This window comes from Eptatretus burgeri, chromosome 10, assembly GCF_056783735.1.
Source record: "Eptatretus burgeri isolate ZD-2024b chromosome 10, Ebu_testis_v1, whole genome shotgun sequence".
In the NCBI taxonomy this organism is placed as follows: domain Eukaryota; kingdom Metazoa; phylum Chordata; class Myxini; order Myxiniformes; family Myxinidae; genus Eptatretus; species Eptatretus burgeri.
Genome location: NC_140970.1, coordinates 24,428,878 through 24,446,973, shown reverse-complemented (window position 1 = coordinate 24,446,973; position 18,096 = coordinate 24,428,878). Strand labels below are relative to the sequence as shown.

The window sequence follows — 18,096 nt, the reverse complement described above, 5'->3', positions numbered from 1 at the left end:
GTTATTCCATTCAGCTGAGTCGAAAGTCATCATTTCTCAAAGCGTTTGCCATGCTGGATGACATCATGGTATGCTGGTGGGCGGTGCTTCAAGCCCAGCTATCACGGGATTGTGGTTGTTGTTGTTGTTGTTGTTGTTGTTGTTGTTGTTGTTGTTGTTGTTGTTGTTGTTGTTGTTTCTTTGGCCTTCTCATCTGTCGAATCTCATGTCATCCCATTACTTGTCCTTAATGGGTATTTTATGCACTCTTTTCTCTACACAGCATACATGCACAACACAATGGATATTTCCATCTCCTTTGTCTGGGTAAATCTTCTTGTTCTTGCATATGGCAGCTTGGCTGCGAAGTAGCTATCATTTTGTTGGGGCACAACTATGCCACTGATGCTGTGCCCTTATACTAGTACAGTGGTACTCATTTCACCGACCTCAGAAGGATGACAGGCTGAGTCAACCCCACCTGGTGTTAATTCAGCAGCCAACGGGGCTCAAACTTATAACCCGAGGATCCCAAGCCAGCCACGCAAACTACTAAGCCAACACCAGGCTTGTGTGGGTAAATGATACGAAATGAAACCCATTTTGTTCAATTCGGAAATGCTGAATTCTTTCAACTATAACAAAATATTTGGTGCAACAATATCGTGCAGAAACGTCGAACACAGGTACAATGCATTTATTATTCATACATCTGCTGTCTTTTCTGTGGACCTCATGAAAACTTTATCCTTGAGGCAACACCCAAGGTGGTCTTTCAAAGCAATTTCTCCTTCTCTCTGAGATGTACCAGACTCGAGGGAGCATCGCTACTGTCAGAGCAGTTTATTGGCAAGGGTTATATATTGTGTGGTTTGCCATGGCCTTACCAGCAGTGGTTCGAGCAAGAATTTGTAATTTGGCCATGGTGCCGGCGATAGCTCGTCCACTCAGCGAAGGACACCGTGGGATCTTTGACGTCCACCAACGAATGCTGGTGGACAGGACGCTCGTTTAACGTCCATCCGAGGGACGGCACACACATATCGATGAAGCACTCTGCCTGTGAAACACCAGGATGGCAGTTTACACCTGGGTATGGATTCAAACCCAGGCTAGACAGCTTCGAAGTGAGTGTGCGTACCCCAAGGCCATCCTGCCAGCCACATTTCTCTTTCGTGCTTATAAACCGATATTTGTGTGTCGTCAAATGAAGCTTGATTCCATCATTCAGCTGGATAAACATAATTGAATAAATGCTGATACTTGTGAAAATCACCAAAATGTTGCACGATACGTACAAGCATGATTGTGCAAAGCAATTACCGTTCTCGTCACTAACAGGTGGTGACATGTTGATGCGAACTGGTTAATTTCACCTCCCTTAATTGTCACTCAGCCCTGATCCAGCTACATGTGATAATGCCTGGAGGGCGATTTTCAAAATTAACGTCTTTCCAAAATTGCACGCAACACCGAAGAACGCAAAGATGCCGTGACTCGAGTTTCAAGTGAAAGCACACTTACAAAGCTGCGAAACATTTGCTTGAACCATCGTGGTGATCATATGCATGAACAGGACCATTGAAATAACTGATGTCCAACTTTTACAAAGGGATGGGAAGTGGGCAGGGATACTTTGTTGTCTGGGTGTGCGGGCAACAAAGTGCTGTTTCTGCAAGAGCAGTTTGTTTCAATCTGTATTTCCTTGTCATTTCCAGGTTCCTTATCATATTTTGTCTTTTGTATATTTGTTGATTGTTCTCGTTTTCCTGTTCGGTTAAGGAGGTTTTGGGTGGTGCTGCCTCTCCATATGAGGCATTTTAAGGACCTATCTTAAGTTGTCCTGAGGAATTTAAGTATAAACCATAAAGTGTGGATAAGTAAGTACCATGTGTAGACCAAACCACAGGAAGCAGGTAGGATCTTCCCATCCCTGAAGGTCATTAATGAGCCAACTGGGTTTTAAACCAACAATTCACTTGATTCCAGAAGCTTAGAATCCAAATTTTTAATACGAGTACGTGTGGCTTCACTGTCATGAAATATCAGAGCAACATATGCTGGTTCTCGCAGTCAAAGATTTTTTTAAGGGACCGTATACATTAATACCTTGTGTTGGCTAAATGGTTCAGGTGGTATGGTGGACTTGGGATCCTGAGTTCAATACCTAAGGTCTTGAACTCAAATACCTAAGGTCCTGAGTTCAAATCCTGCTTGGATGTTGAATCAATACTGGGTGGGATTAACTCAGCCTGTCATCCTTCTGAGGTCAGCAAAATGAGTTGCAGCTTGCTGGGATGATTGAGCCATTTGAGTATCCTGTGTCAGAGTGGTGACCTGTCCAGGATTGTACCCAGTAGCCCTGGAGACTGTTTTGGCAGAACTGATGCTCTGTACAGAGTATGGTCCCAATGGATGGATATACATTTGGGTGGCCCTAAAAAATGAAAGTTTGAAATATGTTTCTCTCATCCCCCTGTTCATGTTCTGTTCCGAGTAAAAACAGTGTGTGCCAAATATTTTTGAAATCCAAGATTATTCAGGTCACCCTCATGAGTTGAAATTTTAGCATGATATAATATACCCAAAACAGCCTGTATAAAACTGCGATCAAACATTATTTTATGTCTGTATAAAAGTGTATATTATACAGGCATAAAGTACTGTTTGATGGAAGTTGTGGCTGTGACTGTGTTTTGTCTTGGTGTTACCACCACTCCCCCCATCCACAACCCACCATTGGTTGGCCAGTTCAGTTCAGTGTGGCTCAGGCTGTCTTTCAATGTGGTTCTGTGCCGCTTGCTCTCATTGTTTTTCATGGCATTGCGATTTGATACATTGAATACATATTTGATACATTTGCGCAACATTTTCTTTCCTTCGGATGAATTTGAGAAAGAAGTTGTATTTGATTGTTTCTCTTGAACGAGTACATGTCGCTTTACTGTCGTGAAATATCAGAGCAACATATGATGGTTCTCGCACTCAAAGACTTTTTAAGACAAACTTCATCAAACAAGGAAGCAGCACAACCCAATAAAGGGTACAAAATTGCCATCCAACCAGCAAGGTTTTGGGCATTTCCTGTTCTTGCATTTGGAGATGAAACAAAGTGCCCGGGATGCCAGTCGCAAAACAATACAGGCCATGAAGGCGTTATGGGATGAAGCCAGCATCCCAACGCAAGCTGACCAGCATTGCATTAAGAAGCTGGAGGCAGTCTTCGCGGAGTGGAAAGCTCTGATAAAAACATCATAACAGGAGCAGTAATCCCACAAGCAGAAAGAACAGGAGTTTCAAAAATGCTTGGAAGATCTCTTTCACCTTGCTCATGCAGATGCAATGGTCCTGATGAAGAATCCCAAGGACCGGGATTTCCTTATGGCCCAGCGACAGAAGCTGAGGTCAGGCTGCATCGGCTCTGTGGACATGGTACAGTCCCGGAAGGACAAAATATCTCTGAAGAGGTCAGAGCAGGTTGCCAGACGACGGATGATGGTACAGGAAGAGCAAGAAGCTTCGACCAGCCAAGCGGTGCTGGTAGCATCTTCATCAAGTGCAGGAAAGGAGACGGTTAGTGATGGGGAGAAGGAAGATTCAGTTGGGATGCTGCCACTGTGTCTGCTCCAAAAAGAGCCAAGAGGAATATCATGACACCTCAACTAGCAGCTGCCCTCGACCGGATGCAGATCTCCTCCAGAGATGTGACAAACGTTGTCACCGAGGTCGCTGCAAGCCTTGGCCATGATGTTATTGACTTAAACATCAATCGGAACTCCATCCACAGATATAGGGTTAACCATCGTTTGGATCACTCGAAAGGTTTGTAGGAGGAGTTCTCCACCGACATCCCCTTATCGTTCATTGGGATGGTAAACTCAGAGAGGACCTGTTATCCTGAAAACATGTTGATCGCTTACCTGTCCTTGTGTCTGGCCTCAAAGTTGAGCAACTCTTGGGTGTTCCAAAGCTTCAATGCGGAACTGGAGAGGCGCAGGCAGCGGCCGTCGCCAAGTGTCTCGAAGACTGGAAGCTTGCCGACTGTGTTCAGGCATTATGCTTCGACACCACAGCTTCAAACACAGATCATCGATCTGGTGCCTGTGTTCGCATTGAGGAGAAAATTGAGAGAGATCTTCTGTTCTTTGCTTGTTGGCACCATGCGTTATGATTGGAGTCGTTTTTGAGACCACCATCGGGGGATCGTTGACAGGACCTGAGATTCTCCTGTACAAAAGGTTCTGCAGTCACTGGCAGTACATTGATCTCCATAAGTTCAAGACAGCTTCAACTGATCCCTGTGTGGAGAGCCGAATGGCATCCTCACGGGACGAACTGTTCAATTTCTCAAGACAAACTGTCCATATTCATGACGATTACCGGGAATTCCTCGAGCTCAGTATAGTCTTCCTTAGTGGAAAATCAAGTTCACAGCTCCTGGAGCAATGCATCGCTCTCGATGGATGGCGAAGGTGCTCTATGTGATCAAAATGTGGCTCTTCCCAGAGCAGTTCCGGATGCCCGCAATCAGAGGAGAAAGGAGTGCGTGATCTCAGTTTTTTTTTCTGTGCTTATCTGCATGCGAGCTTGGAACACAGCTCCTCAGGTGGTAGGAGCCACCTGGAACGACTTTCATCTCATGAAGGAACTGATGCACTACCAACATCAAGGGATTTCCATCACCACCAGCAAGAATCTTTCTCTCCACCTCTGGTACCTGTAGGAGGAGCTTGTGGGGGGCTGGCCTTCTTTGACGACAGAGTACCTGCGGCAATGAAGAAACTCATAATTGAAGCCTTGGAGGAAGATGCCGTAAACCATCCGCCAATGAGTCTGATAATTAGCTTGAATGCATTCGTTGATGACAGTAAATGCCTTGAGCAATTGGTGACGAGAAACACAAAGGCCATCTTCACTCATCTCCAGCTTCCGGATGAGTTATTTCTCAAAGATCCAGAGAGCTGGCTGGTGGACTCCTTCAATAAAGCTCTACGGGACATGGAGACCCGAGCTGTGGTCAACGACCGAGCAGAGGAGTAGCTCTAATCCAAGAGTCCAACAAGAAGTTGACTCGTTGAGAGGAGGAGCTGCAACTCCTCCTCCAAGTGGTCGTTCATCACAGGCGGCAGTTCCCGTACTGCAAGAAGTACACTTCGTTCCCAGTTCCCATACACTTGCACCTCAAACCAGGCGACAATGAGTGGAGTAGGCTTCCATAATATCCCTGCCACCGAGCGACTAATACCTCTTGTTGAAGAAGGGGGACCTGGATGCCGAAGCAAACTTCAACAGAGGGCAACTTCTAAATATTGTTGGATTTCAAAAATATTTCACACATGGTTTTTACTCGGAACCACACGAAATGCAGGTGTGAGAGTAACAAATTTCCCACTTTCATTTTTCTTTCGATATACTAAGGGCCATCCTAATATACATATTCTGGACATAAAGGGGAGAGGAATTAAATTGAAACAAGAAAGTCAAGTGAGGAGTGAAGAGAGAAAAAGGAAGGGTAGGAGGGTTAGGAGGTTTATGATGTGGGGGGGGGGGGGGAGAAAAGATCATGGGGGATTGGATAAGATTAAGGGCAAGAGAAGGATCGTGGAACTTCAAGATCATGTGAGAGTTGGGGAGCGATTCCACCATTATTGTGTACGCTGATACCGATATTACATGGAGATGAGCTCACTACTGAGTTGAGGATTTTCAGGGTCCGCGTACAACTCTGTGTATAGTATGTGTCCCAATTATCACCAATGGAAATTCCTGTAATGGTAATAAATGTACAAATATACAAATGTAGTACAAATACACTGAAGATCTGGTGGTAACACAAGGAAATTAGACAGGTGGAGGCCATTCAGCCCATCATGCCGATTTATCAACACCAGATCAAATTAAGAAAATGCAAAATGTTGTTTTTAATTTTAAATTAAGTGTTTTTTTTGGAGAGTTTTTGATTTTTTTGCCCCCCCCACCCCCACCGACAGGGGAGGGGGCATGGGCTTGGTTAAAAACACACATCAACCACACAACCCCCCTTGACAAGACCCCCACCAATAGCACTCCGTACACATGCACACAATCACCCATCAATGCTCAGGCTACATAAAAGTCCTGCCAACATCCATTTACCCCTCTATCTCCATAACTTCCAGGTATCTATTTAATTACAATTTAAACTTATCTACTGTTTCTGCTGCCAAAACCTTTCCAGGTAGATACACCAATGTGCGCATGAAGGGTATGGGAGCACACCTTCAAACAACGGGCAGACCTTCCGCCAACACGTGATGCCCCCCTGCGAAGTGAACTGTCCCAGGGCGGTCTCCAAGACAAAGACGGGAATTCCACAGCCAATGAAGAATACAGCATATGGAATGAGGAACGCACCTGGAATACAACATGGGTGGTGAAGGTCTGGTTGATAAAAAAAAAAAAAACACAATGCATTTTTATACAAAAACCAGTCTCCTTGAAGCTTGACAAGTCTTCCACTAATTATGATCTCCAAACACAACCAGTCATTGTGGACATTTCAAATTTGACCAGGACCTTTACAACTATTAGTACCAATATAATCCCAATATTGTGCAGCCAAATAGTCTGCAAGTTTCAATACACTTGATGTTTTCAATGATCATAAGTTCTAATACGAGTTCCCTTACAAGGAACTTCAGCGCAGGAGGAGGCCATTATACCTTTTGAAGCCTGCACCATTATTACCAACTGGGGGTGCAACACAGATTTTCCTGAGGGGGGAAGGGGGGGCTAAGGTTACCTGCTAAATGAGTAAGTAGCAGAGGTCCAAAAAATATTTAAAAAATAATAAAAATCAAGGCCACTGGGTGAGAGTTCCAGAGCGTCAATCATAGTCTCGAGTGAGATGCGCCTACTGTGATGCACTGCCATGAGTGCTAATCCAGTTAGACGATTTTCTCCCATACTTGAGCCACAAAGGGGGCTCATGCCCCCTGATCCCCCCCCCTCCCCGGGTAGCACCAATGTCACGAGCTATGCTTGTTGATCCGGTTCTATCCTTTTCAATTCTGAGTGTCAAACAAGGAAGCACCACAACCCATTTTTAAAGTCTTTGGTAAGACTCGGCTGGGGTTTGATACACCGACCTCCCAGACTGAGAGGCGGACGCTCTAACCATTACACTATCGAGACTAGTTCAAAATAACTTGCAGTTTCCACCATCTCCATTTCACAATTATTTTACTGTTTCCACCATCTCTGTTCCTCACTCACCGCCAATTTGATTCTCAGCATATTCATGAAGCAGGAAACGCATGGTTATGGATATTGGTGACCAGAACGATAAATACAAATTCCCTCCAAATATTATTCATCGAAAAAAAGACACAACATGAGTTCCCTTACAAAGAACTTCATTCAACACAAGAAGATCCCATTAGACCCAGATAACAGTTGCCAAATTATGGTTGTTTGTCCATTCTATCTACACTATCAATACAATACTGTCTGTGTGTGTCTGTGTGTGTCTGTGTGTGTGTGTGTGTGTGTCACCATTTTTCTTGGAGAAGGCCAAACAGATCTACGTTCAAACTTTCAGAGGTTCATCAGTGAGTGTGGGGTGTTTTTCTTGAAACACTGTTTTCGGAAAAACAATATTTTTGAAAAAAAGAAAAACAGTTGGATTTTTGGGGATTCTTCTTTTTTTTTGAAACGGATCGATATTGCTGAAGCCTTTGTAGCTACGATGTGAAAGGTAATATTAAATGATCCCTGACCCCATTCCTTAGTGGGTGTAAGGAAGTCACACGCGCACGCACACACCCTTCCCCTCTCTACGTAAATCCTGGATCCTTCCCTGAGCTAAATTGTAACAAAGGTCCAGGTCAAAAAAAAAAAAAAAGAACCACACTCGAACTTTGATGATCCAAGGGATCAAAGGGATCATTCACATCAATATCAAATCAATGAAATCAGATAGATTACTGGTATATTTGCACCATTAGGTCAAGGAAAGCACACCAACCTAAGGTTATGAGATGGCCAAACATTCGATGAGCAGATTAGCAGATGGACAGGGAGGGGAAAAGAGCAATTGGATGAATGAACCGATAATTATCAGAGGGATGAGCAGATGCCGGGTGAGCACAAAGATGGATATATGTGGAGGGGTTCGCACCGCCACCATTCTTGTAGCACAGGTATGGGAAGCGCCACACGTTGCCCAGGCCAATGATCTCCCCGGCCACAGACAAAACGAATTCCAGCTTGTTGTTCCACTTCCCACGCTCATTCATCTTCTGCTCAGACGGTCTTTCTGCGCTGTCCAAGGTCGTGGAAGCTCCTCCCGGGTCCTCCACGGCGACCTCACCACTCTCCTCTGCTTTCCCGTTCACCACGAGGTCTCGCTGGGCGTTATGGGGTTCATTGGTCCCCTGGTCCTGCTGCTGCTGTTTCTTCTGCGGCGCCATGATCCCTGCGGAGACCGCACCAAGCGACTGCCATTGTAAAATATTGACGACGTTCAAAAGCTTGACATATATATATATATATATATATATTCCACAATCGATGGATACATAACATGGTGTATGGCTTACCTGTACAATGGGATATAATAATTTGCAAATATAAAGGTGGAGACAGGTATATCACATTATTGGATGGTTCATTTCAATTCCAACTTCCCACCTTGCAATCTATCGATTTCCTCCTCCATGGTCGTCGCAGTCCGTCTGTTCCATCGGCACTTTGGTTATAGTGACTGCAAGGGTGGCGTTTTGAGGTTGAAAAAGCCCAGCCATACCAAAGTGAGCGGTGCTTGACCATAGTCGATTGTGACGTCATTGGCCACCCCACTGTGAGCCCAAACCGCGCTCCCCCCCCCCCCCACATGACCGCTCACAGAGAGAGGGTGAAACGTGCAACGTGCATCTCAAGATGAGATCGCCCAGTGGGTGGTCGGATTGAGCAAACGGCAAATCAGTGCCCAGAGCCAAGGACCCGTCACACATTCCCAACGGCCCTCGTACCTGCTTTCAATTTCAATCTGCCTGTCGGACGTACCAGCCCTTCAGTGTCATGTGATGACTGAAGCTGTACGCCAGCAGTCAGGTGTTGCTCGTTTGCATTCGCCAGACAGCCATTTACAACGGGATGCAATGGAGACAACAAAAAAGCATGAAAATTCCTTACACTCCCAAGTGTAAGGTACTCCCAAGGGTGTCCACCGACGTGTGTGTGTGTGTGTGTGTGTGTGTGTGTGTGTGTGTGTGTGTGTGTGTGTGTGTGTGTGTGTGTGTGTGTGTGTGTGTGTGTGTGTGTGTGTGTGTGTGTGTGTGTGTGTGTGTGTGTGTGTGTGTGTGTGTGTGTGTGTGATGTATATGGGAGGTACAAGACCATCGGGTTTAATATGGCAGTGCCTCGATGTCACATCGATGGGTGAGCAGAACGCGTGTGTATACACCATTGTATCTAATCATAATTTTCCATTAATTATTTAAATGTGTCATCTTAGGGTACACGTCTTGAAGACCTTGTCAATCTCGTTACCGGTGGCCGAGGTGTGTCCAAAGGGTTATCCAGTACTTTATTCCACAAATCTAATTTATACTTCCCATTGACTCCTGGGCTGCCAAGTTCCAACCGACGGGGCCATTTGGACGGAATGATTCTGGCAAAGGATTTTGTTATACCTGCCTTTGATGATGATCATAACACCCAATCTTTAATTGTAACCGCCATTAGGTCACAGCAGGGGTCTAATTGCTTACTTTATGGAGAACACTGTTGTAAAGATAAAGTGCAGACTTTAACCCAAGACCTTCCATTCAATTATAATATCCAGATATAGGTGTCCATCAACATTACATCATGATGAAAGCAATCATCCATGTGGCCAAGAGGTACACCTCTAAGGTGTCTAGCGCTGGTTCGATTCCCGAACCAGCGATAAACTAACACGCAGGGTGATTCATCAATGTGTGTGCTGTCCCTTGGATGGATGTTGTGAAACTGGTGTCCTGTCTGCTTGCATTTAAGTTGGTGGATGTTAAAGATCCCATGGTGTCCTTCACAAAGAGTCAGTGAGCTAGTCAGTGAACTATAGCCCACAAGCTCATGTGTGTAAACACGAATCAACGATTAAGTCACCTCAGCCAAACAAGGAAAATGCATCCTCCATGATGCTGCGCTAATTTTGGTGGCAACAGCAAAATAAGAATCCTGTTCTACCCCCTTAAGTAAGCCTCATGGTGTTGGCTTAAGATCTTCGGGTCTTGAGTTCAAGCCCGTCTCGACGTTTAATTAGCACCAGGTGGGTTGACTCAGCCCGTCATCCTTCTGAGGTCGGCAAAATGAATACCAACTTACTGGAAACAGGGCGCACTGCATCAGTGGCACAGGTGCGCTTCCAGAAATTATGCAACCAGCAGCCAGAGGCTGCATATGAAATTATAATTTAAAAAAATCCTTAAGTACAGGCAATTGCAAGAATTAAATAAAACCAATATAATAACAACAGTATGCACTATTTACTAATAATATAATCGGTGTATGTAATGTGTCCCATAATGTTTGTCCATTGAGATATCCGACCATCGGGGGTCTTGCCCACACAAGTTATCTAGGGTACAAGCTCTCCAAAAATTAATACGGTATTCGCAAACAAGCTGTTGCTGCTGCGATATTAAGGATCACAATTAACGGATTACGTATATAGATGTATATGTACACGTATATGTTCATGGAGTACATATTTCTCTTTATCTCAGTCTGTCCGTATAACGCGCTGCTTCGAGGGTATCCTAAATGCACACGGTATCCTAATGTGCTCATGAGAAATGGTTGTGCGTGCGTTAACTGCTGGCGCTATGTACCTCGCACGTAGAACTAGCTCATAGATGCGCGTGCGTGGGACCGTGCTGAGCATACAAAGAACCACCTGTGCATGCCACATGTATATAGGATAGCGATGGGCACGTGGTATCGTGCGCATCCCACTTAGAACTAGCTGTGCGAGCCACATGTAGAGCTAGCCTATGTGAGCAAGGGACCGTGCAGATCATACGGAGAGCTAGATGTGCATCCTTAGGGTCCAGTCGGTCCATCACACGTAGAGATTTCGGTGCATACATAGAGCAAATACCTGTGTATGTGGGGCCGTACGCTGCACATAAAGCTAGCTTGTTGTGCCGCACGTCGATAGCTGTGTGTACGTGGGACCCTTCGTGCCGCACGTAGAGATAGCAATACGCGTGTTGAAGATACGTGCCACCTGTTTTGTTGTGTGTACGTCAGACTGCACGCTCCGCACGTAGCTGTGCATGTATGAAACCGTGCACGTTATCCCTAAAGATACCTGCACGTGCCACACGTAGAAAGCTATGCACACAAGGAACCGTGCGTGCTATCCGTAAAGATACCTGCGCGTGCCACACGGAGATAGCTGTGCACACATGGGACCATGCGCGCTATCCACGCGTGCCACACGTAGTAAGCTATGCACACATGGGACCATGCGCACTATCCATAAAGATACCTGCACGTGCCACACATAGATAGCTGTGCACACATGGGACTGTGCATGACGCAGCTGGAGCAGTCCGTGTGTATGATGGATCATGCGCTCAACAAGTAAATGTGCACACACAGGACCACGCACTTTGTACCTATATAGCTGTGTGCACACGAGACCGTGCGTGCCCCCACATTGAGCCAGCTGTGCCTATGCTTGACCCTGTGCTCCATATACGTAGATAGCTGTGCATGCAAGAGACTGTGCGATCACACAGTACAAGCAATGCTTACATTAGATGCGTGTGAAACAACAAAAATCTGAAGGAAAGGTCGTCGGTAATTACAAATAGTGCAATTGACAAAATTTATATATTTTAAACACCCGAAAGCTAATTCTTATTAATACCATGCTCGATTTTGAAGCCCTCGCTCACTCGCGCACTCCGCAAGTGTCCTGCCAGAAAACTAGAAAGAATGCGCGCTCTTTCTCATCGCTGTCACTGCTTTGTTCGCATTGTTTATTTTTTGAAAAATACATATTTGGCCATTTTTTTTTACCCCCTTCGCTCTAAATCCCACGTCTTGGCCATTTTCGCGTCCTTTGTGAAAATGTGGCCAAAAAAAACATGCGCCACTCGTCGCGTCCACCACGGAACCCGTGGGACCCTTGCTCACCTCTTGCTCTCGCTGGCGCTCACGCTGGAGACGGCGATGTTCGGGGTGGGTGGTGGAGCGAAGGTTGCGCAGGGTGTCCGCTCTCTGGGAACGGGCGGGAGAGCGAGGCGCAGAGCTGGGCTGCGCACGTGCGTGCGTCCAACAGCGTCGGGTGCAGTGCGAGAGCGCCACCGAGCCGCGGTCTGGCGGCAGGACACAGCCCGCGGCACACCACACACTACCGTAGATGCACGATCGCCGGATAAAAGAGCAGCGGGAGACCAAGATCATTAATCCATCCTCAATGTGCTTAATGGGGTAGCTGCTTGGATCACCTCAGGTCACTCGAAGCGCACGTGATCCTGAACCAAGCCCGCTTGTTACTACACAGGCAACCATAGTACCATTGCAAGAAAAACATTTTATTGACAATTTTTTTATATGGAGTCATAACCTGACTCTCATCTACTCTCAGAGGTCACAGAATGGTGGACATTTTTTTTTTTACAGTCTTAAGATTCGATTTCAAAAAAGCAGAATCCATAAATCACACCCAAAAACAATTTGGTTCTCAGTCAAAAATATCTGAAGTTGCAAGCAGAAGTATTATTCTATCTAGCTTTACAAGGGTCACTTGTTGAACATATAATTGGTCCAATTGTGGAGGTGGGTGGCAAGGAGCGAGATAGCGGTGCAGCTTTAAATTACCCGGACTGCATTCTCCACTTCCACCAAATGGACTTCAATCAAATCCTCAAACCAACTCGAGACCAAAGAAGAAAATCAAATCCAAATTGTGAACCTCATGAACACCAATCATGGCTGGCTATCTTTCCTGACTCCAATGACATCAACAGTGGTCAAATGAACAGTTATCCCAGCAGCATCTCAGATGGCAGTGCAAACTCAAAGCCAGTGGAACATGATAACCACAGAGATGGGTGTAAGCCTTGGAAGGTGGATGCATAACCTGTTCGGGGTATCACTTCGTTAGCATCATCACAATTAGTCGTGCTGTGACCACATAATGAGCCACAAATTGCAAGGTTTCAGGGAGTAGGAAGTGAATGTGTTGTAATGATATCTGCCAACTTCTATTCACGACCAACATGTGAAAGTTCCTCAACATCGAGTGCAGGTATCGTTAGCAATGTCAGGACAAAGTCAAGAATCTTTCAGTTGAGAAGTAAGAAGACTGTTCTCCTGGCGAATGGCACGGAAGTCCCCGGCAATCTTCTCGAGGTTCGTGACTGCTTCGCGTCCTCGTTCAGCTTCCATCTGAAAGGGTTCAAAAAAGGTTGCGCAAGATTAATCTCGTTCAAATTATTGGTTCTTATGAAAATCTACGTCAATTATTTAACCAAGAAATCTCTGAAAATAATTTTTCAAAAAAGGTAAACAAGAATTATTATTATTATTATTATTATTATTATTATTATTATTATGTTTGCAAAGGTGCCCAGAAGATGTTCACGCTCTCAACTCCGTTGATATTAGTGGGTTTTGGTTCAATCGATTGTAAACCCAATCGATAACACGTCTGGCTTTTTTGGAACAAATTATAGGTGAGTTCAAAGAAGCCCCCCTCCCCCACCCCCCAAAGAGTTCACATGCCCCCATCAAAAACAAATCAAACATCTCTACTGTCCCCTACTGTCATATCATGTTGATCAATGACTGCACCACATGCAGAAGCCTATTATTGCAAATGTCACATTACTGTTGTTATTCATAAGTAATGAGAGAGATGTAAAACGAAAAGGTTACACAACATTACACAACCACGCCGTTACATTGTATTGAATATGGATGGCATACAAAACTATCAAAAATACTTCAGATATTGATGATGCTCGTTTCCAAATCTCATGTTAAAGAGAAGCACAGAGAAGAAAAGAAAAAGCTATCAGTGGGAATTTAATAATTTCAAAGCTTCTGTTTCAAAGTGATAACTGAAAAAGGATGAGTATGGTGGTGGCCTCATGATGAGGGAATTGGTTCAGTATCCCAGAAGTTATGGGCTCAAATCTGGCTGCAGGCAGCAGTACTCATATCAAGAGTTTGGATTCTAAGCTTTTGGAAACAATGGGAAAGTTAGTTAAAACCCAGTTGGTCATTAATGAGCTTCAGGAAAGGGGGAATTTGTTTGCATCACCTGGTTTCGACACGTGGTGCAGGTCTACAATTTATGGTTCACGCTGAAGTGCATTAGGTCACCTGGAACGAGGCCACAAAATATTCCTCACGAGCAAAGGTACCCGGCATTGCCAGGCAACGCTGGTCTATCCTCCCACCCCTTCCTCATCCCACCACAACCTCTGCCTTCTCCTACCAGATTCCCACCCCTTCCCCTCCCTTATCCCACCCCTCCTTCCCTTCAGACTGCCACCCACCACCCTCCCAACCCACCCCTTCCCCTCTCTCACCTCCTCCTACCCAACCCACACTCCCTTCCTCCTCCCACCCCACCCCTTCCTCTAGTCTCCCACCGCTTTCCCGTGACAGGGTATCGTGGTTAAAAAAAAAAGTGATCCTATAAAGTTTTGTGGCGATTAACCTTGGGAGCTCAGAGGATTAGCATCACAATCAAACAAACAACTTATCCGCTTTTCTATAAAAGATAACATCGCTCGAAGCTCCTAATGAAATTAAATTACATCCCAAATGAAAGCAGATCGCACAAAAAGGTGAAACAATTCAAACCCAGGCAAGATAACTGAGAGCAAGTGTGCATACCTCTCGGCCATCCTGCTCCAGCCACCGAAAACATTTTTCAATTCTCTCAAATTTGAAGCTCAATTATCCTGTTGTTTTAGTCATTCCAATCCTCCAATTCATTTTGCCTTCCTAACTCTGGGGATGTCTCCACGAAGAACCGAGTCGCGGTGGCCACACCTAATGCTCGTGCATTAAGCCCTTGCCTGCCTAATTATTTTCGTTGCACTCAATGAAGTTACAGTTTTGGAAAAAACAGTAGAAAAACAGAACAGTAGAAATAGTTAAGCTTAATGCTTTCACAATTTCACATTTTCTTGTGTAAATATGGAGGAGGGGGGTGTACAGCCTTGCGTAAAGCTTACAAGATATCCACTTAGCTATAAGAATCGCTAATTTCTATAAAATTTTCAGATTTCACTCCAGATTTCAACAGTAATTTAGTCCCTGAGATCCGATACTCAAATCCGAAATTTCATTTCCATTATATACTTTAATTAGTCCATGAGAGCATATCTCACGGACTAATTAAAGGTGTCAGGTCAGGCCAGATTAGATCTGTGACTTGCTACAGGTATCATGTAAACCTGTACTAACCTGTTCCATGGTCGGGTTGTCGGCGACTAAACCGTCTCCCCCACCAAGTTTCTTGGCCATGTGTTTCCACCTGTGTTTGGCCATGCGATGCCTGCAGTGGGTGCCCTATCAACTGAAAATGTGCAATTTGCTTTCATAATCCACCCCTCACTTCGACATCAATACATATATTAAAACAATAATGTCCATCCGACCTCGTGTTCGCCATGTTTTCTTCTTGCTGTGAAGACACAGACTGACATTTTGTGTTTTGTGGCTTGATATATTTTTGAATTGAATTTCGCTAATTTCCGACTTGAATTCCTCTTTCAAACAACTCTGTTTGAAGGTAAATCTTTGTGCTTGTCGTGTTTTTTTTATGTACTTTATGCATGTGTACATGGTGTATGTATATAAACTGGAATACCACAACAGCACTTGGCACGGGTGTGCATGTTGTTGGTTGTTATCTCCATATGTAGGCTTCAGAAGGTGGAACGGAGCCCTCCCAGGTCTCGAAGTATCCACCATTTTGGTAAGGGCGGTCACGAATCATGGACCAAGGTGTAGTTTTGTTCTCAAAGTTTTGTTCTGAGGGATCTTTGGAGGGTTGTCACTGAGCCCCGGCCAGCCTCCAACTGGTTCATTTGTAATATTCCCAGGCATGTTTTTTAAGATCTTTGCAAGGTTCTTCTTCATCATTCCTGGTGCTCCAATGATCACTGGTACAATTTCAGATCTTTTCATTTAATTTTTGGGATTTGGCCATTTTCTTGATTTATGAGTTGTTTTGGCCAAAATCGCTGGGTACTGAAACCTCAATATATATATATGTGTGTGTGTGTGTGTGTGTGTGTGTGTGTGTGTGTGTGTGTGTGTGTGTGTGTGTGTGTGTGTGTGTGTGTGTGTGTGTGTGTGTGTGTGTTATTGGTTGTCATCTCCGTATGTGGAACAAAGCCCAGCACTCCCAGGTCTCGAAGTATCCACCTCCATTTCGGTCAGGGCGGTAACAAATCATGGACCAAGATGTGAAGTTTTGTTCTCAAAGTTTTGTTCTGAGGGCTCTTTTGAGGATCGTTACTGAGCCCCAGACAGCTTCCAACTGTAGCTAATTGGTAGTAATATTTCCATGATGGTTTTTAAGGTCTTTAAGGTTTTTCTTAATCATTCCCGTAGCTCCAACTATCACTGGTACAACTTTTGCATTCTTCAGCTTCCAGGATCTTTTCACTTCATTCTTGAGGTCTTGGTATTTGGTCATTTTCTTGATTTCTGTATTGTTTAGTCCAAAATCACCGGAATAAACACCTCAATTAGCAATGCCTTCTTCGATTTTATGTACCCAAGTAAGATATCTGGTCGCAATGCTTTGTTTCCGATGTTGACGTTCGATGGCGTCATTAGGTTGTACATGAGTATTAGGTACTTCCATGTTTTCAGTGATTACTTTTGGTTCATGTTCCCATAAGTTCTCTAGAACTGGGATATCAACATTTTTGCAGATATGCCAGTGGATTACTTTACAAACTCTGTTGTGTCATTGTGTGTACAGCTGTTCTGACATGAGTTTTTTTTTGTGTTCAGTCATTAAGCAAAACATATCATTCTCTTTGCGAACCCCACCTATCTCTTTTTTTTTTCCTCCCCCCCCCCTCTCTTTACCTGTTGTCTCTCATGTCCCTACCTCACTCCCCTCCTTATAAAATGCATCACTCCCTTCCCACACATCTATCTCTGTCTCTCCTCAAACCCCTACCTCCCGCAGTGAAAAGGAACGTTTGGTGAGGCGTCGCTCTCCCCAACCTCCTCCCAACCTTCCTTGCTCTTTCCCCCTTAATAGCTTCCCCATCCTCCCCCTCCCTCCCCTCCATCCTCTCTGTCTCCCCCCCCCCTTCCCTGCCTCTTCTCTCCCCTCTTCCTCTCTCTCTTTCTCCCTCTTCCTCCCTCTTTTGACACACCCCTCAATATCCCCATCAGTGAAGCGACAGGTTGTATTTGCGAGTGTGTGTGCGTGTGTATATATATACACATGTATAGATGTATTTTCATTTTAACATTGAAATAAACATCTAAATACAATAAATACAATGTAAATTAAACAAAAACACAAGAGTTTTACCTTTTAAATTTATTACAAAACAGCGAGGTGGATGAGCGTAAACATATTATGTACTCGTATGTACTGTTCTCTGCCGTAAATAGAAAACACAAGACTTAGCTCGGGGATGCTGCTGCTGCTGCTATATATAGGGGGGAGGGTGGAGGTTAGAAAGATGTGGATGTCAAACTTCCGATGGCTGTTGGATCATCGGAAGCATGACAAAGAAGGGTACAACAATTCTTATCCACCTTGACTCAGAGCAGATATTTCCTGCTTGGACAGGAAGATACGAGGTGGCATCCTTTTCCAAAATAATCCCATCTCTTCGGCGTTAAAAACCCGATTCGGCATAAATCCCTTCGGCTCAATTAGGTCCATGAGCCATGGTTGAACTGGAGCCTTTAGCCCTGGGTGCATTGTGGACACGTTGGTAAATTAATACCCCACCTGGTATTAATTCAACAGCTGAGCAGGATTTTAACTCAGGACGCTAGGATCCAAAGCCCACCACCCTAACCATTAAGCCAACACCAGGCTATATATATATGTATATATATATATATATATATATATAT

General features: G+C 44.7%; 2 protein-coding genes across 7 annotated transcripts in view; both read right to left on the bottom strand.

Annotated features, from left to right (window-relative positions):
- LOC147018104 (sodium- and chloride-dependent GABA transporter 3-like) overlaps nucleotides 1-12,362 on the bottom strand; it is a 63,172-nt gene extending 50,810 nt beyond the window's left edge. For 2 of the 4 annotated variants that reach the window (XM_085897452.1, XM_085897453.1), the window contains exons 1-2: nucleotides 7,985-8,260; nucleotides 6,238-6,372 (exon numbers count right to left, since the gene is read on the bottom strand). In XM_085897452.1, coding sequence (XP_085753578.1) covers nucleotides 6,238-6,354 — 117 coding nt within the window. In that variant the 5' untranslated portion in view covers nucleotides 6,355-6,372; nucleotides 7,985-8,260. Of the gene's footprint in view, nucleotides 1-6,237; nucleotides 6,373-7,984; nucleotides 8,435-8,649; nucleotides 8,806-12,150 lie in introns of those variants that run through there. The other 2 variants (XM_085897451.1, XM_085897450.1) reach the window with 2 other exon arrangements.
- Nucleotides 12,363-12,530: 168 nt separating this feature from the next.
- Nucleotides 12,531-18,096, bottom strand: part of CCDC22 (CCC complex scaffolding subunit CCDC22) — a 92,035-nt gene continuing 86,469 nt past the window's right edge. For all 3 annotated transcript variants that reach the window (XM_085897454.1, XM_085897455.1, XM_085897456.1), the window contains one exon: nucleotides 12,531-13,407. In XM_085897454.1, coding sequence (XP_085753580.1) covers nucleotides 13,294-13,407 — 114 coding nt within the window. In that variant the 3' untranslated portion in view covers nucleotides 12,531-13,293. The remainder of the gene's footprint in view (nucleotides 13,408-18,096) is intronic.